The 24,896-nt window shown below is 36.7% G+C and overlaps 2 protein-coding genes across 27 annotated transcripts in view; one reads left to right on the forward strand and one right to left on the reverse strand.

Moving 5' to 3' along the window:
* MARCHF7 (membrane associated ring-CH-type finger 7) overlaps window positions 1–16,593 on the reverse strand; it is a 49,076-nt gene extending 32,483 nt beyond the window's left edge. For all 7 annotated transcript variants that reach the window (XR_009520163.1, XR_009520162.1, XM_060016734.1 and 4 more), the window contains exons 1-2: window positions 16,437–16,593; window positions 2,272–2,436 (exon numbers count right to left, since the gene is read on the reverse strand). Coding sequence is in view for 5 of the 7 variants with exons in the window: in XM_060016734.1 (XP_059872717.1) it covers window positions 2,272–2,424 (153 nt within the window). In the remaining 2 variants the exon portion in view is untranslated. The remainder of the gene's footprint in view (window positions 1–2,271; window positions 2,437–16,436) is intronic.
* Window positions 16,594–16,647: 54 nt separating this feature from the next.
* The window catches only part of BAZ2B (bromodomain adjacent to zinc finger domain 2B), a 382,464-nt gene continuing 374,215 nt past the window's right edge, over window positions 16,648–24,896 (forward strand). For 16 of the 20 annotated variants that reach the window (XM_060016702.2, XM_060016712.2, XM_060016708.2 and 13 more), the window contains exons 1-2: window positions 16,648–16,782; window positions 18,205–18,392. The gene's annotated coding sequence lies outside the window, so the exon portion shown is untranslated. Of the gene's footprint in view, window positions 17,028–18,204; window positions 18,393–24,896 lie in introns of all 20 variants that reach the window. The other 4 variants (XM_060016723.2, XM_060016717.2, XM_069540857.1 and 1 more) reach the window with 2 other exon arrangements.

Genomic DNA, 24,896 nt, shown 5'->3' on the forward strand with positions numbered 1-24,896 from the left:
AAGTATAATAAAGAAGGGGAGGGACTTCCCTGGTGGCACAGTAGTTACGAATCCACCTGCCAATGCAGGAGACAAGGGTTCAATCCCTGGTCCGGGAAGATCCCATATGCCACAGAGCAACTAAGCCTGTGTGCCACAACTACTGAGGCTGCGCTCTAGAGCCTGCAAGCCACAACTACTGAGCCCACATGCCACAACTACTGCAGCCCGCGTACCTACAGCCTGTGCTCCACAACAAAGAGAAGCCACCACAATGAGAAGCCCACACACCGCAACAAGGAGTAGCCCCCACTGGCCGCAATTAGAGAAAGCCCGTGCACAGCAATGAAGACCCAATGCAGCCAATAAATAAATAAATAATTTTTAAAAAAAGGGGGGAGGAAGAGTGTTGTGTCCCAGATGGTTTTGAGTCAGAAAATATCAGCAATTAACCAAAAAAGTTCCCTTTGATATTCAAAGGTCTCTTTCATTCATTAAGTACACATCTTGCTGAATAATCTTAAGAATATTAAATAAAACTAAATGTGTGATATATAATTTAAATATTCTGATAACATATTATACTATCCCCTAAGGATATTAATTATCTCTTTAAACCAATGCAAAGCCAGGAAATGATAACAACAGCAGTCACAATGATAATTATAACCTGTAACATCTGCACTCTTACTAGGGTCCAGGCACTGTTGTTCTAAGTGCTTTACATGTATTATTTCTTCCAATTAATTTTAACAGTAACTATGTGAGAAAATTACCATTGTCACCATTTCACAGAAGAGGAAACAGAAAAGTACTTTCCTCAAGAACACAGGAATTTCAGTTCCTAAATCAAAACTAAAAGAGCAAAGCAGCCTACAAATAGTTGACAAGATTGGAAATATTCCTATAACCCATTAAAGAAAGAAAGAAAAAGATCGGAAGCTACTTAAAATAACTGAAAAACATTAAGGAAAACACCAAAATTTATAAAACTGATTAATCTTACTAAGAACCAATAAAACATTTAAAATTTTTTTTCATGTTTGCATTTGTTTAACTTCCACAATGAAAAATTAGACTTTCAGAATAATCTATGACATTAAGAACTGGAAGAAAAAGTCTGAAAATATTACTTTAAAGTGAATGGCAATAAGTTTTCTAAATATATTCAAGACTTCTGGTCTCGTTTCAGAGTCTGTGTTCCTCACTAATTAGCTATACGAAAAATTAGACAAAGATCAGTAGACAAAATTTTATTAATATAGGAAAAAACCCCAATTGTGTGCTCTTAACAAGTCACAATCATTTAACCTACAACATTTCTGTAGAATGGAAAATATGTGATTCTGCACCTCTGGCAAGCATACTCTTGCCTAGCAACAGAGTAAAAAAAATACATTATCAAACAACATTTAAAATAAGTCCAAGTAAACAGTACACATAATGTCAGCAGGCTGGCAGTAGATATAGGCATTTTAGAGAAATTATTTTATTTCATTTGTGCTTCTCTGAGTATTTTATAAAATGCTTATTACTACGCAGAAGAACTTTCAAATGACTTTATCATATAGTACATTGCATGATATATAAATATATAAACATTACTTAAGACTTAAACAGACATTTTCACTAAAGGATTCTCTTAGAGTCAGTTACCGAAACATCAGACTTTTGGCAAATGTCGTGCGATTTAATGAGGTGTTCAGCCAATAATGCGATAAACTTAACATTTGAAAGATGAGCAAGATAAACTGTGTTAAAGCTACAAACCATGCCTCTGAGATTTACAGTTTTATACTACAACCATTGTTATAACAATAATAAGCTATTTCAAAAACCAAAGTGTTATTGGTCCTAAGGAAAATTAGCTACATAAAAGGAACTTAGATTGCTTTATGTAGATTATGAATCAATGCAAACTCATTACTAACTGTAAAAATAAAACCCCATAATTCATGTAAAAGACAGCCTGTTAATTCAACTGATACTTCAATGCTTTTAGGTTAGAAGGTTTCCAAGTCTTTGGAAACTATGAACATTTTACTTATGACCACAATCCCTTATTCAAAATTCTTAAGTTCAAAACTTTGAAAAACATTAAGTTTTTGCTAGTGTGGAACATTAAATCAGTCCACTGCAGATATATTAATCTTTTGATTACAGGATGCCTCAGATCCAGCTGAGGGTGTTATAAACACACTACTACTTTTCTAAAATCCAGAAAATCACATGGCCCCAAGGATTTTGAAAATGAGACTGTGTATATACACACATTCCAAATTAAGATGTTACCTGATATTCAGAATCCAGTCTAAACGAAGAGTCCCTTGAGTGATAGGTATCATTTAAACTACTTCCTCTGCTTCCAGACATCATCCTAGCACTTAAAGAGCTAGAGGGTTGAACAGAAATTCTTCTTGGAATCCTTGAAGGTTTAGACTCCATTCTTAATGTTTCCTGTGAAATGCAAATTTTGATTAATTGCCTTTTGGAAATCATGCAAACCTTTGATTCTTAATCCTCTCCTTAATGATCAGCTCAAATCAAGAATTAACCATGCAAATTAACCGAATGGTAAACTGTGAGATTATCATCACTCTCCTTCTACAGGCAGAGGTCTGAAGACCATCAAAGGTTCCCTATTGCCCATAAAATGAAGCAAACATGATAAAAGTGGTGATGAGAAACTGAGGTTTGTTGTTTCTAAAGCCTGAGCTCTTTTCCTTATTCAATTTCCTCTATATAAAATCCTAGGGACTTCCCTAGTGGTCCAATTGGTAAGACTCCACGCTCCCAATGCAGGGGGCCCGCGTCTGATCCCTGCTCGGGGAAGTAGATCCCGCATGCATGCTGCAACTAAGACTCTGCATGCGGCAACTATGAAGTCCGAGTGTCACAACTAAGACCCGGCACAGCCTAAATAAGTAAATAAATAAAGTAAATAAGTAAATAAAATCCTACACGAATCAGCCCTTGACTCTTGTTATTCCTATTATGAATGTTCGATACTCATAGCATTAGCTATACTGTAGTATCTGTACATTCCCTAACACAATATGCTCTCACAGGACTTTGTATGTGCCTGCAAAGTCTATACATTCCCCATTCAATTCCTGGGCATAGTCTTAAAACAAGATCAAGTGTTACTTCCACTTTTTACATACTTTTTTAAAGACATCATATTACACACTGTAATTTGTTTTCCTGTCTCCCCTTCTCAAAAGTGAGAATAATTTCTAAGTTTTCTTCACTAAACATTCCTCAACACATGCCAAGAGTCACCATTAGCTGTGCCTTATTTTTTAACTCTCTCTATAAGTGGATTCATACAACATGTACTCCTTTATGTCTGGCTTCATTTGCTCAACATTATATTTGTGAGACTAATTCTGCTGTTGCATGCAGTTGTAGTAAGTTCACTCTGATTAGTTTATGTAATATTCCACTGTATCAATACACACAATTTATTTGTCTATTCTACTGCAGATGGACACTGGACTGTTTCCAGTTTTAGGCTATTACAAGTAAGGCTGCTATAAAAACATTAATTTTATAAATTAAAGAAAAACTTTTAAAGTTTTCTGGGGAGAGGATTTACAATGAGGCCTCTGAACAACTGAGATACCACCAGTCTTGAGAGTAAAAAGAGAAGGGCAAAAGAAAGTAACAGTAAAAAAAAATCACAATAATCTCTTCAACTCCTCCCAGTTACCCACTTTCAAGGTCAAAAATTATTCCCTTATTTTTCTGGTAGTGGATTGAAATTAAGGCAAGAAAAATGTACTTCACTTGCCTAGATAGGTGTATTTGCTGTATTAAAACCTTCAAATCTAAACATTTAAGTTAAAAATATCTAATTCACTTTCAACTCATTAACTTATCAGCTAAGTTTTAGCATCATTCTACCTTAAAAGTTACTACAAAAGAATTTCCTTTTTCAATATCTGCCTCAAAAACAGGGTGTCAAGCAATGACAGAAAAGAGGATGAAGACGCAAAAACATCAACAAAACATATGGCCAATACTGCAGTAGGATACACAACAAACATGAAAAAGATATAACACAAGCCTAATATCAATTAAAATTATTCGACTAAGAGTATCTAGCTAATGAGAAACCAGAGTAAAAGCTACACTCTGGGACATGATTAAATCAAAGATAGCTTATCAGAAAAGGTCTGTTTGAAGTCCCAGTTAAACATGACAAGGTTATCCTTATGCATCTGTTTTGGTCCCTCTTTCCAAAACCCCTATAAAATGACAGTCGATGAATCCAAAAGCTTTAACTATGAAAAGAATAGGAAAAGGGACCATAATAGGCAAGAGATTTCAATGTTATATTTGGAAAATCCAAAAAAGTCCGAGGAGAGGTAGAGTAATTCAGCAGAAAGGATAAAAAATACACCCTAGGTACTTTCTAGAAAGAGGTAGGAACTGGAAGCAAAGCAGTTGGCCTTAGCATCCTAGAAAGAATCAAGACCTGGAGATACAAGGTATCATAAAAAAGGGATGATGCATGGAGTTGCTGAATTAAAATCTGTAGTTGGAGCAGTAAAACCCTCAATTCTCCCCCTAGTACCATTCTTCCGAAAACAGGATATTTATTCTCTGGAGAATAAGGATCTCCCATGTAACCCTCCCCACCCCCACCCAGGAAATATACAACCATCTCTGCAAAGGTTAAGTATAAGGAATAAAAGAAAATCTATATATTCAATGTTGAGACCCAAAAACTCTTTCCTGGTGCTCTTTTTACAATGCTGTCAGAAAACCAAACAAAATACCTGAGATAAAATTTCTGGATACTGACATTTGGAATGCTTCCAATTACACAGCTAGCCTGCCATTTGACCATCCTACCCAAAGCAAAGTCCACTAGTCACTAAGAGTTTCTAATCAGCTTTTTTTAGTGCTTCCCTCTAATAGACAAACATCAAGGATCACTAGGTATCCAAGGAAAACCTCCCATAAGACTAAAGTAAATAACAAAAAAAGGAACTTAAGAGAAAATCTGGGGAAAGGAGCTAATTAACTACTATCCTCAAAGGGAGCAAAAGACATTCATTCATAAAATAAAAACAGGATGCTTGAGAAAGCAATCAGTATAATGAACAGCTTGTGGAAATTCAAAATGTTACACACTTAAAAAAGAAATGTGATACACTAAAATAAACCAACAGAAAGATTGGGACACCTCCCAGAAGTAGAAAATGTAACTCAAAAAACAGGAGAATTGTCCAGGGGAGTTATCGATCATTTGACCGTAAGTATGGTTACAGAAAGAGAGAAAAAAGAAAATAAGGTAGAGAAAATTATCAAAAAAAAGAAAGAACTTTTCTAGAATTGAAGGACACAAATCTCCACATTGAAAGGGGTCAAGAGTACTGGGCAGGATCAAAGAAAAAAGACCAACACTAAGTATCATTTATCATCTTGAAATTTCAGAACATCAGAAAGAAAGAGAAGATTCTATAATTTACAAGAATGGAAAAATGGGTCATATACAAAAGAAAAGTAATCAGAATGGCTTCTTAATTACAACTTTAAAAACTCTCAAGACAATAAAGCAATGCCTATAGTACTGAGAAAAAAATTTAGCATTGAACTCCTATCTAGCAACTAAATGTGAGGTGGAGAAAAGAGTATTCAGACATGAAAGATTTAAAAAAACTATTAAAAAACAAAACCATAAGAAGTTAGTTAAATGAAGAGCAGGTCCTAGGAAAACAGGAGTGTAAAGAATTAAAGAACCAGACACAGAACCCAGGAAACAGTTACAAAATTATGTGGAAAGCATAGGGAGCAACTGATCAAGACTGGAACAGGATCACAGAAAATGGAAGCAAATTCTCAGGAAAAAATAGCATCATACGGAAACTATTTTGGCTCGTGGCAGAGATGATAATACAATTGGGAAAAAAATGCTGAGTACTTAGAACAAAAGGCAAATTTAATACATTAATTTTGTAACTTGGGAAAACAGAGCTATTGATTGTTCAAGAAAGGAGATGCTGCAGTGTTTGGGTGAACTCTTTAATATTTATATAGTTAAGATAGTGTAAACATAAGATTACTGTATCAATTTTGCTACAAACATGCTGTGTGATTGAGCCACCACAATGGTGAATAAAAAAGCACATATATAATACTAAAAAATCATGAACACATCATTTAGAAATATGAAGGTAAATCCTAAAACAGCTAAAAGGTGAGGATTGCTGCCTATGGAAAGCGGGACTGGGAATGAGGTAAAGGGTGAGGCAAAGGACTGCTGTTTTCCTTTTAAGCAGAGATGACCATATTTCCTGGTTTGCCTAGACCAGTCCCAGTTTATGGCAAGAAAAGTCCTAATTTGTGCTCATTATCCTGGGACAATTATTAATAGTACTTGCACTGTCTCTTAAAAGTGGCCTGGTTTGAATGACAAAGCATACAGTCACCTAACATAAATCTTTACTTCCTTCAGCTTTTTATAAATTCTATATATACATCCATATAAAAATTTTTATTAAAAAGGTGAATTATGAATTGGACATTTAAAGAAGGCATACGTTAGTAGAAAGAATACTAATGGTTAAATACTGACATGCAACAGCCCATAAAAGATTTAACAAGTAGCAAATTTGTTATTTTATCAAGAAGGCTCTACAAACACTAAACAAGGGACTGTATTTGTTGAGGATTTTAAAAGGGAAGATAAAATGTCTTTAAAAAGATACAGGTCTATAGATGGTTCTTTAATAACAGTGCTTCTTAATCATACCTCTCGTATTTTACTTTGATTATATTTATACCCAATTCTTACTGCAGAATAAAACTAACCTAGTAGGAAATCTCTCAAAACAAAGCTCTTGGGAGAAAGCAAAGAGGCAGGGTCCTCCGAGAGCTATAATTTATACTGCATGAAACTATTTTTGGCAACTCCTCTACATAAATTGATTGAATTTTGACAATGTAGGTGTTACCAGAAAACTTATGTAATCTGGTTGTATAAGCTGTAGGTCAAAAGCACAAAAAATAGAATAAAATAAATAAAATTAATTAAAATAAGCAGTCCTTGAAAAACTTCTACCAGACCACTTACAAGGTACTACAAGGCATCTTTTCAAGTTCATTCATTCAAGAAATAGTTTTTTACATGCTTAGTATGTGCTAGGCACATTAATTAATACCAAACAAAGGGGACAGGGAAAGGGGACAACACTGAACCTACTAAGATAATGACTATGAAGAAGCTGTAGTCTAGTAGAGAACAAACACAAATAACCATACAACTTAAACAGTTATAAGTGCTCTAAAGGAAAAGGTATAAGCCAGAAAAAAAGACTAGCAGGAAAAAAGTATCTGAAGCTCAATGCTTTTAACCAAGACTTAAAGAGTAAAGCACAAAAAGTTCATATGTACAATCTTTCCTCAGTGGTCAATATAATAGCCTCCTTCTTTCCTTTTGCCTCTATGTAGTTTCTTTAAATTTGATTCTAGAGTTGGATAGTTGAACTGTCTTTCTAGTGATAAGATAAAAACTTATCACCAGGGCTTGGTTTATAGATGTGTGTCCACCTATGCTGACACATGGGATCCTATGCTTGATTAAAAGCTCTACTGCTGACATCTTGAAATCATTAGTACTTTAACCTCTGAACTTGTATTTTGTAAGTGAAGTCAGATAGGATAGTGAAGCATGAGCTTGAGAAGAAGAGATATGTACCTGTCTGCTATGCCTTGCCACTCAATTTGCATACAGCCCTCATTGCTATGAAGCTTCCATTATTAACATGCTTAATTTTTACTCTCTTTGAGCCTCACTCAAGTCCTAGGCATGATGGATCCACTGGACTTGTGTGCTCATGTTCCTTATCAACACATCTATGTCTGAGTAAGCTGAGGCACTGACAGCTCCAAGAGGTCATTCCATTTCCATTCTTCAGAACTTGCTTCAACTTCAAATGCAGAAGGAAGGTAATGAACCACAAAGCCACAAAAATCTTATGATCAATATTTGAGATTTTTACTATATTGAACTTTTCAACTTGTGAAGATTCTCTGAAGCTGATTTTTAACTGCTAGTTTACCCAACTAGTCTTAATATCACTGTTAAGTGTTCCCTTACCTTCAGGCATTTTAATAGTAATTGGCATGAGCAAGAGGAGTGGAAAACAGATATTCATACCAACTCCAAAATTTATGTAGTCTTTCGTCTCATAAACCTGTGGCTTGTTACCTAGTAAAAAATTACTACATTTTTAATAGGTAATTTCATTCAGCTGGGCTTCCTAGGAAACCTCTGAAGAGTTCTTTAAAGCAAGTTCATGTTTTTGGTGGCCCATTAAACACTATAAATCTTAACTTAAACTTTCTTAGTCTAGGTAAAAAGCCTCAAAGAATTCTCTCATTACCTGACATGCAAAGTTCTGTGCCTAATGCTATCTGCAAGTTAACAAGATCTCATAGTCTCATGTCAAATGCAACTGAAAACCTATCACACAACTTATACTAAAACAGACAAATTTAAATTGAATTTTACAATGTTTTTCAGCAAGACTTTACTTGAATATGAGGCCTACTCTAAGTAAACCAACAAAGTTTGTCTCTAATAATACCACACTAGGCCTTGTCTAAAGAGAACTCATCATTAATCCACACATTTTCTTCGTTTCTATTTCACCCTACTAGTAACAGCACCACTCCCCAATCATACTTTCAACTGTTTTTCTACTACTTTAAAAGCAAAGTCTAAATTCTTTGCCCCAGTATCCAGAACTCTAACCTACCTTTTCCAGTTAACTTCCAACTACCGCCTTAAAAAAAATCCTAGTTTCAGTTCACCCTGGTGGGGAGAATGTGGCAGGAGTCTGCCTGCACGCTATACCCAGGAGACAGGGAGAAGGGCATAAATCTTGGGACAGCCCCACCTCTGAGGATCAGGCACACAGAGCTTACCTAAGACTGGAGATGGATGCATAAAACATAGAACACCTCCTTTCACCATGAACTTTGCTCCAATAGGAAGGTGCAGCAGTTTACTGCTGAGGGAGTTACAACAGCTTTAGAGCCTTAGTGGTGCAGATGTGCAGGGCCTGCAGGAAGTTGAGGCTAGTGAAAGAATACTCAAAGAAATCCTCCAGCACTCCAGCCTCACACTAAGCACCATGCAGCAGCAATCCACTACTGCAATACTTTGAAAATATATAAAGCAATAATAAAGTTCAAACCCAGCCTTAACTACAGACTAAACCAACTCAACCCACCACACTAACAGTGACAGAAGAGTATGTCCACATCCAGGCATCAAAATTATTGATCTCAGTCTCTACTATTCTTTTATTTCCACTGTTTCCCATTCAATCAAAAATTAAGACACAAAAATACAAGGAAAAAAAAAAAAACAGTCCATCATCAAGAGATAAAAATCAACAGAACCAGATGAAGAGATGGCCCTAATGTTAGCAAACTGGGAAACTGATGCATTTACCAGTAGCCTAGGCAAACCTGAAAAACTAGGGAACTGGGAAATAGGCTAGAGGAAAACTATCCAGAATGAAGTTTGGAAAAACAGATAATGGTAAATACAAGAGACGATTTAAGAGACACTGAGGAAAGAATAAAAAAACTACTGTACATTTAAGTAAAGTTACAGAAGGAAAGAACTAGAGCACAGAAAAAATTTGAAGAGAAATTGGCTGAAGTGATTTGATCACAGTCAAGAAGCCCCAAAAAAACCAACTAAAATAATTAGCAATTACACTAATTGCTAGATTACACATTCATACCAGACTGCTAAAAATCATTACACTTAAGAAAACTCTGAAAATGCTATGGGAGCATTGAATGGGGATCCAAAAGTTCCAACAAGATGAGAAAGATTTCAGATGAGGTGTCATCTGAGTTGACCTTTGAAGATTGAATATAAAAAAAGAGGAGGAAACATAAAGATGCTAAAGCATGTTGAAGAACTGGAAAATAGAAAATAATGTGTTAGGGATGAAAGCAAAGGCATGGAAAAGGAGAACATGAAGGACTCTCAAGGAAATAAATACATAAGGTAGATTATATCCGGATTGTAAAGGCAATCTTGTGTCCTTTGCTCGGAAGTTTGTACTTTAATAAGGCAACAATTCTGAAGCTTTTTACAAGCAGGTTGTGTATTACTTTTCTCCCTAAGGATCCCAGAAATTAAGTTCCTGACAGGCAATTAGAGCTTTCAAAGATGAAACAATCAGTGGTCCAACAAAACTTCAGTTTTGCCTAGCCTTAATAATAGATTTATATAGTTCCCTGAATTTCTTACAATTCTGAAAGTCAATAATCTTATTACCTTTGTGGAACCATGGGAAAGAAACCACTGCTATAGGCTTTAGTAGGCTCAGTATCTACTAAAAATTTTGAGGCAGCTAAAAACAAACCACCCACCCACACCCCAAACTAAGGACAAGTTATTAGGAAGAGACACAGTGGCTCCAAACAAATTAGTGAGAGCCAAAATATGGATAGAAGGTAGATTCAGAACATCCCAAGTAGAAAGGAATGTAATGGGGGTGGGGTGGGGATTGGATTATTCAGCATACTGATGAAAAACATTTTTCTCTTTATTTATTTGCAGGGAGTTGGGAGTGGAGGACAAAGAAGCACACCAAGATGAGTTGGTTATAAAAAACAGGTAGCCTGAAGTACCCAAAAGAGGTCTAGAAGCATGCTAGAAATAGTTCTGAAAACCCAGGAGCGCAATCTGGGCTAACTGATTTTCAATCACTTACACTGATTTTACTTTTTCCCATACACATATGCTACCTCCTTGCCTTCTGCTTGAACTGTAACTTCTATCTCATCACTCTTGGTAGCCCCGCCCCCCCCCCCCCCCCACTGAATGTCTAATTAGTAGAATTTAGGGCACTATGAAAAAGTAAACTGAAAAACTTCAGGCAGTATAGGAAAACACTTGGAACAAAGGAGTTCTACACATTACTTAAGAGTAAAGTTTTTTCTGAGCACCGTAAAGTTGTCTACCAAATAGGACTTGAATTTTTGTTTTCTACCAAATTTGGAAAGCTGTTAATTCCTAAGAGAAATAGCAGAGCAACGCTCAAAGGTTTTTCGATGATTCTGCTTATAAAGGGATCTCTCAAATAACATGTATCCTCTCAGATCCTCTCATGTGATCCTCTACAAATCACTGTGTCCCCTTCCTACAATAACAGTCTTGTTCAGGATCTGTCAACAGTCACATAGTAGTCATAAACCAAATGACCAGACAAACAAAAAGGCTCCAGCCCCATTCATACTAACAAACAGTACAACCTACACCTAAGACTTTCCCTTTATTTTAAAACTATTCATTAACAAAGGTTCTTTTTCCAAAACAGGAAACAGGATAGGCAAGATAAATTAAGCACTGCCCAATTTTTAGCATATGAGCCAACTTCTAACTTTTGTAAAAACATAGTATTTGAGAATGCTAGCTTTTAAGTCTGTCCCTTACTTGGTATGACTCTAGCCTTAATCTAATGCTTAATTTCTTCACCTACAAAATGGGAATAATAATAGTACCAACTTTACAGGTATATCATGAGCTTTGCTGGCACACAGTATATAATCCTCAAATACCAGCTGTTATTAAGCAATACCATCAGATGTTAAAAGATTTTCATACGAACAGCTTAGTAGGCATTATTTTGGCTTTTTCATTATTTGAAATTTGTCTTTAATACATAGTGAAGACTTTTTAAAATCATTCAGATTTATGTACAGGAGAATACTTGCTGCTGAGTAAAGAAAACGTACATACCTCACATAAGTATATGCATACGAAATTGGGGGAAAAATAGCCATTATTCACATTTTACTGTACATCTGGGTGGGTTTTGTTTTCTTAACTTAGTTTTCCAAAACTTCTTTAATGTATTTGACCTAACTTTGATAATTAAGGGAAAGTTACTGGCAGAAGAAAAGATTTTTTTTTATCTTACATTACAATAAAATCTATAAAGAACTCCTAAAAACAATTCCCTTTATAAATTGTAGTACTGCTAGTTTATACCCCTTAGTATCTGTATACCACAAAGGAAGTAGTAAATACTAAGCAACAGAGTACTATTCTATTCTGGTAATAATAAATGGAAAATAAGGTCAAAATCACTTTGCAAAATGGAGTTTAGATTACCTGAATACGCTTAAAAAAATTTTTTTTTTACTATGAAAAAATTTCAAACTTACACAAAAGTGGAGACAATAATAAGCCTCCAGAAGCCAAACAACATTCTTCAACAATTATCAACATTTGACTACTTCACCCTCCTCTATTTTAAAGCAAATCCCAGTGATGACATCCTTAAGAATGTCTGTTCTTAAAATATTCTAAGCAACCTGTGGTAATTACAAAGTATGGCTACAAATCCCTCCCAGCTGAATACCCAGACCCTTTTGCATTGTCCTCTAGCTGGTCTGCCTGAGAGGAGGTGGAATCTATTTCCCCACCCCCTGAGTGTGGGCCACCTTGTGAGACTTACTTTGACTAAGAATACACTATGACATATGATTTCCAAGGCTGTAAGAAGTCTTATAGCTTCCACTTTCACTCTCCTGGAATGCTGTCTTGGGACCCCCATGTCATAAAAGACCACACTAAGCAAAGCCTCCATGTTTAACCAACACCAAGTGCCAGAAATGTGAGTGATGCCATCTTGGACGTGCCAGCCTGAGAAATCCTTCAGCTGAATAACTGATACATGAGTGAACCCAGGGGAAACCAGAACTACCCAACAGGCACAGAGAACTGTAAAAACACTGTAAACAGTAGTTTTAATCCACACGGTTTTGAGGTGCTGCGTTACGTAGCAATAAAGTAAAGCTTTGTAACTTATTCCTTTTACTTTCCTACAATTATCATTATGCATCCGGTCTTATGAAAAATCTGATTCGATTTCAGGGTCTAACTTAGACTTCGTCTTTAATATCCAGGGGAGTTACAGTTACTGAATTACCAAAAGCACAACATTACTATACAATAAATTCATGGCATTAAGACCACAGTTATCATAGAAAATACCAATGTATTTCAATAGCCAATAATCTTCCAGAAATATAAACACAGTTACAATTCCTTTATTTACCTCTATTTGGTATATCCTTTTGTTTAAAAAATCTGCTTCTGGGAAAAAACTTTTTTTTTCTTAATGGGAAATCCTAGTGTTTTATTGATCCTAGTGAACATGGAGACATGAAAACTAAAGGTAGTCACATAAGGAAAGCACTTCTAAAGCACAGAACTTGTGGGGTCTTTAAAAAAATGCCTTGATTTTTAGCTGACAAATATTTAACACATAAAGGTACAGACAGGTCTTAAAAAATACTATCAATAACTAGAAAAAAGTTCAACATCTCCACGAAAAACAGGACTATGATGTTAAGTCTACGTTAGAATACTTTGAAGTAATCTGTCCTCCTTTGAAGTGTATTTAATCTGTGTCAAGTTTCAATCTTCATTCCATAACTGGAAACCATTTTAGAGTTATTCTGAAAGTGGGAAACACGTTACACTGAAGTGCAATGATCATAATGAAGAGATGAAAACTAACTTTTAAGGTTCAAAATATGCCTTCTTAAAGTTATTGACAAAAGTGGGTATATGACAGTAGGTAATTTTAAAACCAGGTGTTCAACTTATCTAGTCTAACCAGTAGAGCCAGAGAAATACATTTGAGAACAAGAAAAACCAGTTTTCACCACATGAGTTTGGACCAGAGAAGAAAAGTTAAAAATTAAGATCATGAAAAGTAAAACGCAGCCAACTCTCAAATTATAATTTTATCCTGCTCCCCATTTCTGTGTTCATCTTATGATTAGCAAGTGTATTAAAAATCGAATTTCTGCAAAATAATAATTGTGAGAAGATAAATTATTTCACTATAATTCTGCTTTAGTGAATTCAAGTAGATCTTAGTAAGAACTCAAAATCTTTACTCAGTTTTAAACTGTAATTACACTAATGTGATCAGTTGTTGATTAAGTTATTTAACAGCTAAAATGTTCATTAGTTAAGTTTAATTTGTTGGTTAAAAATGAGGTTTGATACAACCTTGTGCATTTCACTTATGCATTCCCCACTGTTCTTTATTACTAGCACTTAATTATCTGTAGTAACAGAAGGATGTATCAGCATACATAATTTAAAATCATTTTTTATTTGGCTTAGGGACACAACAGCTCTTTATTCCCAACAGCATAGAGCGCTAACTTTCAAAAACAGTACTGAAGGTCTTTCATGTCATGCTCTAACCCTCCATTCAATTGTTTCAGCTATGGGGAACAAACTGTATATTCCTAAAACAAACCATGATACCATGACTTTCAGTTTCCTTATCAAACTCCTAATCATCCTTCACATCTCAGTTCAAGTAATACTTCCTGTAAAAATTTCCCCCAAGATCAAACACCTCTTCTCTGTGCTCTCACAATACTACCATATATCAATACTTACACTAAGATAATAGCAGTTGTTGTTTATACATTAGTCTGATGATTAAATTGTGAGTTGTGGAAGGTGGAAGCTGTGTCAACCTCCTTCTTGTAATGTGAAGCCCTAATCTAGTAGCTAAAATACAACAAATAACAAACTTTCAAAAATTTTTACATTATTTGATAGTTTTACACCATTACAATTATTTTCCTAAAATTAAGCGGGCAACTCTTGAACATATACCAGATGAACAGCTGTGTGAAATGGATATGTAGCTGGTTAAAAACTGGGGCCATGGATGTTTTTATGTTCAAGCTGATTATCTGACACCTTCACATAGAACATATGTACATGTCTATATAGGGGCATCTTTGTGCTTTACCTGGGAAATTAAGCTCTCTTACCAATGTGACAGAAACAGAAATTGCCTGTACTTAAATAAGCAGGAATTTTTAACCATTCTTATTCATGACATTTGACCCAGCACGCAACTTCAGAAAAAAACTCAGGACTATGCTTACCGACCATGCTGATATCTGTGGTATAATTTAGGGCAAACGAAGAGCTGTAAAATGTTCTTATCTAAAAACATTTGTAGTATAGAACTTATATAAGTGTATATTATTGTGTGTGTTGAGAAGCAATCAGTACTCTGTGAGGGACATATTACAGGGAGAGTAAAATTTGAAGAATGCATGAATATAAACAACTGGACTTAGTATCATTTCCAACTGCTTACATTCATCCAAAGTTCATTCTGCAAGTATTATGTCCCCCAGCGTGCTGACTGCTACACACTATTTCATCTAATTTAATCCTCATTTCAACTCTAGGAAGAGGTTAAATAATTATGGCGAAATCAAGACTCAAACCCAGAGCGGCCTCTAATGCCTCCTACGCCACTGCTGTTTCACAAAATGCTGTAGAGCTGTAAATCAAATACTGACCCCATTTCTGAAACACAATTTTATCTCACGGAAAAGAAAAAATCTAGTTACAGTGTGTGTCTGCCTTTTTAACAACAGTATACTGTTTGATTTTAAATCAAAAATTCATCTTTAACCTTATCTCTTAGTCCTAGACAGAAACGAACAGATGAGAGAAAGAAAAGGGGAAATTTTAAAATTATTTTATTAAAGAAAAAACAAAACCTAAAACATCCTACAAAACCGAAAAAAAATTACTCAATTTCACTTGGCACCTTTGCTCTTAATAGCGCCAAACGACAACGGTCGTGATCAATGTACTACCAAGACAGAGATGTTCCCCATATATTTACATCTGTTCGTAGGAAAAAAGAATTGTAGTATTTTTGCTGTGTGTACACATTCATCTTCTCTACGCAGTTTCAACAAAATGAGGGAGTACTGTATTCAACTACTAGTGCCTTCCATATTTCACTTCTTACGCCAACAGGTCCGTTTTTATACATACCACCACGTAGTTCAATTTGAATAACATATAACTTACCACAATACAAAAGGAATCCCAAAGTATCACGATACTCAAGATCTGGGACGATCAATGAGCAAACCTTTATCCCATCTAAGGGGCTGGCAAAGTCCCTTCAATTCGAACCTGGGTTGGCAGAGCCCTAAGCCTCCCTGTCTTCAACACCTCGCTCATTAAATACCTCACTCGTGACACTCCTGGCCCGCCCCGGAGGACCGTCCTCACCCCCGTCGAGGAGGAGGTAGCCAAAGGCCAAAACAGGGCTCAAGCCCCTTGCCCTCGCCCGCCGCACGTCCACAACGAAGACGCACAGCCTGCCCCCTCCAACCGTCACAAACTCCAACACGGGACGAAAGGCCGCCGGCAGAGGAGGCCTGTGCCCGGTTCCCCTTAGTACCCGCGGTCCCGGATCAAGCTCCTCCGCCCCGATTCTGAGAGGAAGGAGGCGGCCTCGGCGTCCCCAGGCTAGCACTTCGTTTCCTCCCCTCCCCCACCCGCGGCCTTTACAACCCCCTCCCCGAGAGGGAGAATCCCGAGCTCCGCAGCTTATTACCCCTGCTCCAGAGCTGGCACTGAACAGGGCCCGTCCCGCTTCCAGCGATCACACCGCCGCCTTCCTCCTCGGAGTTCGAGGCCTCTAACAGAGGCAAAAGAGTCGGCCCCGAATCACAATGGCGTCCGCCCGACTCCCGGATCCGGCGCAGAACCAGCCACCACCGTTAAATGCCCCTCCCTTCTCCTTCCTCCACTTCGCGGCCTCCCCCGACCTCTCGCGAGAGTGGTGGAGCTGAGCGGATCCGAGAGCTGCGGGCGGGCTCGACGTACCCCACCGCGGGGTGGTGCTCTGACTGCGACAACCGTTGAAAGGCTGCCTCCGGGGAAGCAGCGAGGCGCCACCGGTAAGCGGCTGCGGCTGGTCGGCCATCGGGCTGGTGGCTGGGCCGGCGAGTGTGCGGGCCGCGGGAGCGGGGCGCTGGAGGCCCGGCCCTGGTTGGCCGCCGTCGCCTGCCTGGTGAAGGGCTCAGATCCAGCCCTGCCGCTCCCCAGCGTCCAAGTCCGCGCCACAGTGTCTTGCCCTCTCCGGCAAACCTGCAAGGCCCACTGCTCGAAATACCGCCCATCTTTTTTTTTTTTTTGGCGCTTGGTGAGTGGCGCAGTGAACGTTTATTGACTTGAATCAAACACTGCCTTTCCGACCTCCCCTCCTCCTATTCCCTGCCCGCCCTAGGTGGTGGCAGCGAGCTGTCTGTCCTCTATAAAGGCTGGAGCTCATTTGTCTGGGACCTTTCGTTCCTTGCGGTAATTCGGTGTTGGTGGTGGTGTACTTTTGCAGTCATGTCTTTTAAATCGTGATACTAATCTTTGGTAGTGTAGCTACAGATTTTCCAGTAAAAATGCATCCATTTAGAAACAGGGAGGAAAATTGTGAGGTAAATGGTCTGATGAGAATGAAACGAAACCTTCAAAGAGCTATAAATGTGGTGAACGAAGATGTAAGTGAATACTAATGAATAAAAGAGAGTAGGTTAGAGGAAAAAGCCACAGTTTCTGTGGATTTAGGTGATATGTGGGTTTTGAATAATGTATCAAACATACAAGTTCTTCACCGGTGAAGATAAGTTATTGAAACTTGGAGGCATACTGATGACACTTGATTTGTAAACTGACCTGTTTTATTGGGTTGTTTAAGCAATTCATTGGATCCAAATAATTTCAATAAATGAAGTATGAAGTTTATGTGTATTTCTTTGTCATTTCACTTGGAGAGTGTGCACTATCAGTATCATCTCTATTTCGCTCTGTCTTGGGGACTAACAGACTGTCCATGCTTCACTATTGTAAATTGTAAAATACTAAAGATCATTATTATTTAAAGTTGGCACATAAATGCCAGTATAACTTTTAAAAATGTGAGTTGAAGATTAACCATCTGGTGTGGGATAAAGTGAACAGAGATTAAGTTTGAGAAAATTAATTTACCCTGTATAGAAAACTGTTATTTTCCCGCCAGCCTGTTTGAGTGTACCTGTAGCATTGTGGTTATGGGTATACACACCCTGAAGCATCAGACTGCATGGGTTCAAATCCCAGCCCAGCCTCTTACTACCTTTGTTGTCTTGAGCAATTCTTTAACCTTGCCAAGCCCAGGTTTCCTGTAAAATGGAGTTAATAAGAATACCCATAACCCACAAGGTTGTTGAAAGGATTAAATGAGATAATGCATCAGTTCCTGGAACATAATAAGCATTCCATAATTGTTAGCTATTACATTCCTTGTCTAAACCACTACTAATATTATCTTCCTGGGGCTTATTACACAGGTCCCTTAAACATCTTCTTCTGAAGTACATTGTACGCTAGGAGGAATGACTGCACTATTTTCCTGAGCTATGGCAGTCAGACTTGATAGAGGTGACTTCTCTACAGAAACCCCAAACCTGGTAAGGATGGTTCAGATTTTGGCAGATTGTCGCTTCATCCCCACCCAACGCTGATAATATCAGCAGAGGTGAGTGTGGCACCAATTTCCTATGCTAAACAGAACTTCCAAATCAGTTTCTTGTTGATGCTAGTAAATAAAGACCACTAATAAGTATTCTTCTTAAGAATTATTAGTTGATATTGTTTTTAAATGTCCTTTCTCTGATTTGAGTTTCCAGATAATTATCATTATCAGCAAATAATTAAGATTTTCTACGTTAAAGACAGTTTGATAACAGATTGTAGATACAAATAGGTATGATAGTGACTATATTTTCTGAACTTAAAATCAGGACCAATGATTTGATGGCAACTTATTTGAAATTAGAACTGTTCTGACCAATTTAGACCCCGCAGTTGCCTTTTTTTGCAGAGTTCCCCCACTTGACCTTCCTTTGCTGAACTTTTTATGCTTATGACCAACTCTGACGTACTTTTTTGTATCTAAATATCTTTGTTCACCACTTGCCACACCAACCCATTAGTTTCCATTTCCGAACTTGACTTCTCTAAATTAAGGTCTTCTTTACTATTATTAATTTATCCCCTTTTACTTTATAAATTTGTCTGTCATTTGGCCATGATCATAACAACCCTTTACTCTTATGCTTAAGTATTTCTTCAGCTACTTGATAGGTTAGAATTCTCTTTCAGATATTGAATTTCAAAGTTCCTGTTTTCCCCACATTTTAACATTTACAACCTTACCTTCCAAGAAGCTTCTCTATGGTAAGGGTAATTTTATAGATATTCTCCACTTTGCATAAATGATGTGATCGTGAAAAGATGTGATTATATTTGCTTTTTGTAAATCAAATTAATTTAAATGTAGGTTATTTCTTAAACTTTTGAGGAACAGAAGGTAATACCTGGGATGAAATAAGAGTGCTTATTGGGGGGCCCCTAAGTTGAAAACAAAGGATGCCAATTCTTCTTAAATGGGAGTTTTATTAATCTCTGGAGAAGGGAACCTTGTGGCATAAACCAAACTGAGGCTCTACTATTTAAAGTTATAGATAACTTTAAGTGTATGGTACTTATTATTGAAAAATAGCTATAGATTGAAGACTCTGTCTTCAAAGGAATATGTTACTTAAAAGGTTCTTTGCTTTAAATCTTTGATGTAAAAAATTCTTTTTACCAAAAATAATAAACCCCTGATTTAGTGAATTTTAATTTTCCCCTTATCAAGTTCAATTGAAAGGTACCCCATTTAATAAGTGAGCATCCAAGACATGCTGTTGGTTCATTTCTGTTGGATTAGAAGCAATAACTTTCAATCCCTAAAGCCAATAGGTAAAACAATATAAAAACAAATAAAAAGAATACCATCTTGAAGCCTTCTCTGAGAAACTCTTTCTTATGCTTAAGCTATGGTCTAGATCTCACTGGTTCTAGAAAAATCATTCCAGATCACATTGCTGCTCCAGAACATCTGGCCTGGTCAGGAACAATTCTCAGCTTATGGAGCACTTGGAATCCATGTGTGAAACACCTTTCACACTGCCTGAAACATGGAGTTTTTAATAAAAGCAACTATGTTTTATTATCGATAGTACTAAAGGTTGGAAAACTATGGTACAAGGCCAAATGTGATCCACTACCTGTTACTGTAAATAGTTTTATTGGAACACAGCCAGGTCCATTAATTTATGTAGTCTTTTTTTTTTAATTTATGTAGTCTTATCTGTGTATGTCAGGGTTCTCCACAGAAACAGAACCAATAGTATGTGATACCTAACTATCTATCTACCTGTCTACCTATCTATCTATCTATCTACAATTACTATACAAAATATCTTCACTACAATGCCTAAATTAGCATATGATTAAATAACTCGATACTCTGGCCTCCCCAATTTAACCACAAAATTAACCATCGAAGTCTATGACTGCTTTTGCCTACAGCGGCAGAGATGAGTAGCTGTGATAGAGATGATATGGCCCAGAAAGCCTAAAATATATTTACTATTTGGTTTTTTCATAGAAAGTTTGTTGACCTCTGGAATAAACCATAAAACCAGATTGAAGTGACCCCTGTTCCTTTAATGCTGTCAAGCCAAACACATACATAACAACTTCAGATTGATAATAATCAAGGACTATGCTCGGCCTCCATGGCCACTTTGGACTATATTTTGTGAGAATGCAAGCAGAAGAGCATCTAAATACTGATATGAATTCCTTGGATATGCCCTCTGGCAAGTTTGGTTGCAACGTCCTTTTTAATCTTAATTTTCTTTTCATGTCTACATTTGTGTACAATTTTATAACAATGTAGGTATGTGATTACATCGTACATACTAGCTATTTTAGTACAGGATGGTTCTTTTGCTTTTTTTCCCCCTTTTTCTTTTCTTTTTTTTCTCTTTTCTTCCCTTATAATTTCCTTTTTAATTTGGCTCTCTTACCCATATTTACTACTCCATAAACATTCTTGAAAAATTAGTGAGTATCCTGCATTTTTTCCTGCAGTTATACAATGTTGAAGGAATAGTCATTTAACACACACACACACACACACAGAAATACTCATATAGAAATTTTTTTTACCATTTATTTTATAAAACAGCATCAAATTTCAATGTGCATATTCATCTTAATTTTTCAATCAAAAGTACCTTTTTCTCTAAATCCCTATTTATATTGATTGTTTATCCTTTTGTTTTTTTTTTTAAAATAAATTTCTTTCTTTATTTATTTTTGGCTGTGTTGGGTCTTCGTTGCTGTGCCCGGGCTTTCTCTAGTTGCAATGAGTGGGGGCTACTCTTCATCGCGGTGCATAGGCTTCTCACTGTTGTGGCTTCTCTTGTTGTGGAGCACAGGCTCTAGGCGTGAGGGCTTCAGTAGTTGTGGCACATGGGCTCAGTAGTTATGGCTCGCAGGCTCTAGAGCACAGGCTCAGTAGTTGTGGTGCATGGGCTTAGTTGCTCTGTAGCATGTGGGATCTTCCCAGACCAGGGCTTGAACCTGTTTCCCCTGCATTGGCAGGCAGATTCTTAACCACTGTGCCACCAGGGAAGTCCTATCCTTTCTTTTTGATGTCATAGATATTACTACTCTGTCCTTCCTTCACAGTGTTTTTTCAACTCTATCATGTGTCTGTTGACTTGCCATTTATTATCTTTTGCTATAGATATGTTCATATGGTAAAATGTGTCTGTGATTTCTTTTATAATTTTGGGGTTTGTATCTTAGCTTAAAAAGTATTACCTATCCCTATATTCTATCATGTAATATCCTAGATTTTTCTAGACTATGTTTAATTAAACTCAAATCAATGTTTGTATATGGAATAAGATAATAGGATCTAATTTTATTTTCTTCTCAATGGATAGCCAGTTTTGCCAGTAGCATTCCTTAAATAATCTATTCTTTGTGATTAGAAAGACTACTTTTGTTATACATTGACTTTTCAGATTTCTACTGGATTTATTTCTGGATTTTCTATTTTGAAAACAGAACTATTCAGAACTATAAACTAAACAGAACTATTTAGAACTATAGTTTATAGTTCTAAATATTGTTTTGCTCCCTTTTGAATCTTTTTCATATATCAATACTGTTCTGCATTTCTGTCACCTACCTATTCAATTATAAGGAATGGTAACTATTTCCTTCAGACTCACCCAATATACTTAACCAGCTTTGCATTATACAGTGCATGTTATACTACCAAACTGCCTAAGAATTATCTTAATTTCTTTTCCCACTATTCTTGTTTCCTTTTCTCAGCAGTTTGCTAAAGCCATTGAATATACTTCAGTTATCTAAAAACATCTCATCAATACTTTTGTATATCATAATAATTTTAAAAAAAGATATACCTACGCACATACATACTATTCAGTTTCTTAAATCACCCTGTTCTCTATCCCAGAGTCCAACCTAAGTTTTCTACCATGGAGCCTTAGTCACTCTTGATAAGTTGGCTATTTGTACCATGGACAATATAGAAGAAATCCTACATTTTCTCTATTATGTCATCATAAAAGGTATGAAAATGGTGATGTGCTTTAAATCTTTCATGTAGGTTTAATGTTTGTAATTCTTAGCTTTAGCACATCACACAAACGTGGTGTTTGTTGATTTTTGTTGTGGTTTGAATATTCTCTTCAAAGCTAAGAACTCTGTACTTTAATTAATTATATTTTAATTCAGTTTTTAGAAGATATTAATTCAGTACTTTTTTTGTTTTGTTTGCATACTGTAAATTTTGCCTAAATTTGTGGGAAGGCTTTTCTCAGGACAGTGATTGTTTCATTGTTTTCAAGTCCATTTAGTAAGATATTTTTAAATCTTATGAGCTTTATCTCAAATAGTTACTTGAATTGAAAGTTTTGGGCATGTGTTCGCATATTAGCGTCATGGGATTTGAATGAAAATATAAATTTAATGAATATTTGGTTTCCTTTATGTCTTTTAACAGTCTTATAAATAAATTGATATTACCATTTTGTTAGACTTTACTTCCTTAGGTTGTTTGATAATCAAATGCTTTTCTGATACCTTAATTTTATTACTAGTCATAGTAATACAGATTGCTAGAATACTTCTAAAATACAATTATTTTTGTGAAGTTGTATATCAGGATTTTAATAGGCCTTATTAATAACTTTTTATCTGAAGAAGTAAGATATTAATCAAAGTACAGCATTAAAAATTAATTGAGGGCTTCCCTGGTGGCGCAGTGGTTGAGAGTCCGCCTGCCGATGCAGGGGACATGGGTTCGTGCCCCGGTCCGGGAAGATCCCACATGCCGCGGGGCGGCTGGTCCCTGTGAGCCATGGCCGCTGATCCTGCGCGTCCGGAGCCTGTGCTCCGCAACGGGAGAGGCCGCAGCAGTGAGAGGCCCACGTAATGCAACAATAAAAAAAAAAAAAAAAAATTAATTGAGTAGATGAAAATATGTATCTAAAAAGTTTGGGAAAAGAATTTAATGTTAAATTTAAATAATTCTTATTGATAATGTCCAGAAAGGAAAATGTTAGTATTTAGTCTTACCTGTGCTTGGAAGAAAGCCACATAGAAACTATTACCACTTCTTCTCTTTGTTGAAAGAAAGATGTATACAAAGAAGTAAATGTTACTACAAAACTTCTAAATGAACCAAAGTAGGAGAAAAGCAACTCTTAGACATTGATAGAAGTATTGCCCTATTTAGATTTTTCTTGCTATCAGAACCACATTTGGAATTTAAGCTTTGTTCACAGCAAAATTGGCACAGACTATCTTTGCAATACTCCTAACTTACTATTACTTTTTTTTAATTTGGCTGTGTCAGGTCTTAGTTGTGGCACGCAGGATCTTCGTTGCAGCACGCAGGATCTCTTGTTGCAGTGTGCAGGCTTCTCTATAGTTGTGGCACGCAGGCTCTAGAGTGCATGGGCTCAGTAGTCACAGCGCATGAGCTCTCTAGATGTGGCAGGTGGGCTCCAGAGCACATGGGCTCAGTAGTTGCCACACGTGGGCTCTCTAGTTGTGGTGCATGGGCGCTAGAGTGTGTGGGCTCAATATTTGCAGCACGCAGGCTTAGTTACCCCGCAGCATGTGGGATCTTAGTTCCTCCGCAGCATGTGGGATCTTAGTTCCTCAACGAGGGATTGAACCTGCATCCACTGCACTGGAACGCAGATTCTTAACCACTGGACCACCAGGGAAGTCCCATTCCTAACTTATTTTATGCAAGAAAAGAATGTGTCATGGAAAAGAAATGAACAAAAATTATTAATATAAGGTAGATGAAAAAAATTCCTTTTAAGACAAATAGAATGTGAAGTTGATTTTTAGAATATTAAATATTATTAAAATTTTTAAATTTAAAATTATTAAAAATTTTTTAAGTAGTAGTAAGAAATTATTAAAAATTTTTTAAGTAGTAGTAAGAAAACATTTCCCCTTTTTTCTGAATTAAAAAAAAATTAGAACTTAGCATTCCATCACCTCCTGCAGATGAATGAGTTAATTACCTTTATTTATAAAAAAACAAATGACTCAGGTCTCCAGTCCTTAAGAATGGGACCATGTATTTCTGTTAAAAATCAAGGAATAGTTGTTCCAGTTTCCACTTTCACATAAGGAGCCTGGAAGTCCTCCGTCTACCTTAACAACAAGTAAAAAGCTAAACAGACTGAAAAATCAATAACTCTTTATGGATCCATAAGAGAGGGAAGAACAGAAGCAAACCTCTACCCCCAAGACTGGAGAAACAGACAGGCATTTGAATACAGGGAGTTGTGGTTTATGGGAGGAGAGACTCAAGAACTCAAATCACCACAGGAAACAGGGCCAGGTAGGAAAACCGGAACTGTAATTGATGAATTGCTGGAGGCTCAGTGTGGACAACTCTAAGAGTTTAAACTCCAGGGAGACCCAGTCACAGGGGGCGCCCCACAGTATTGTGAGGTTTACCTCCAGGAGCTTAACCAGATTTCCACAATAAATATCAAAGAAAAGTTCCATCAAGCTTCTGGCAGGGAGAGAGGAAAAGGAACCATTTTGAAATACACCACAGCATTCTACTCTTTTTTTT

The sequence above is a fragment of the Delphinus delphis genome, chromosome 7, assembly GCF_949987515.2.
Source record: "Delphinus delphis chromosome 7, mDelDel1.2, whole genome shotgun sequence".
In the NCBI taxonomy this organism is placed as follows: Eukaryota; Metazoa; Chordata; class Mammalia; order Artiodactyla; family Delphinidae; genus Delphinus; species Delphinus delphis.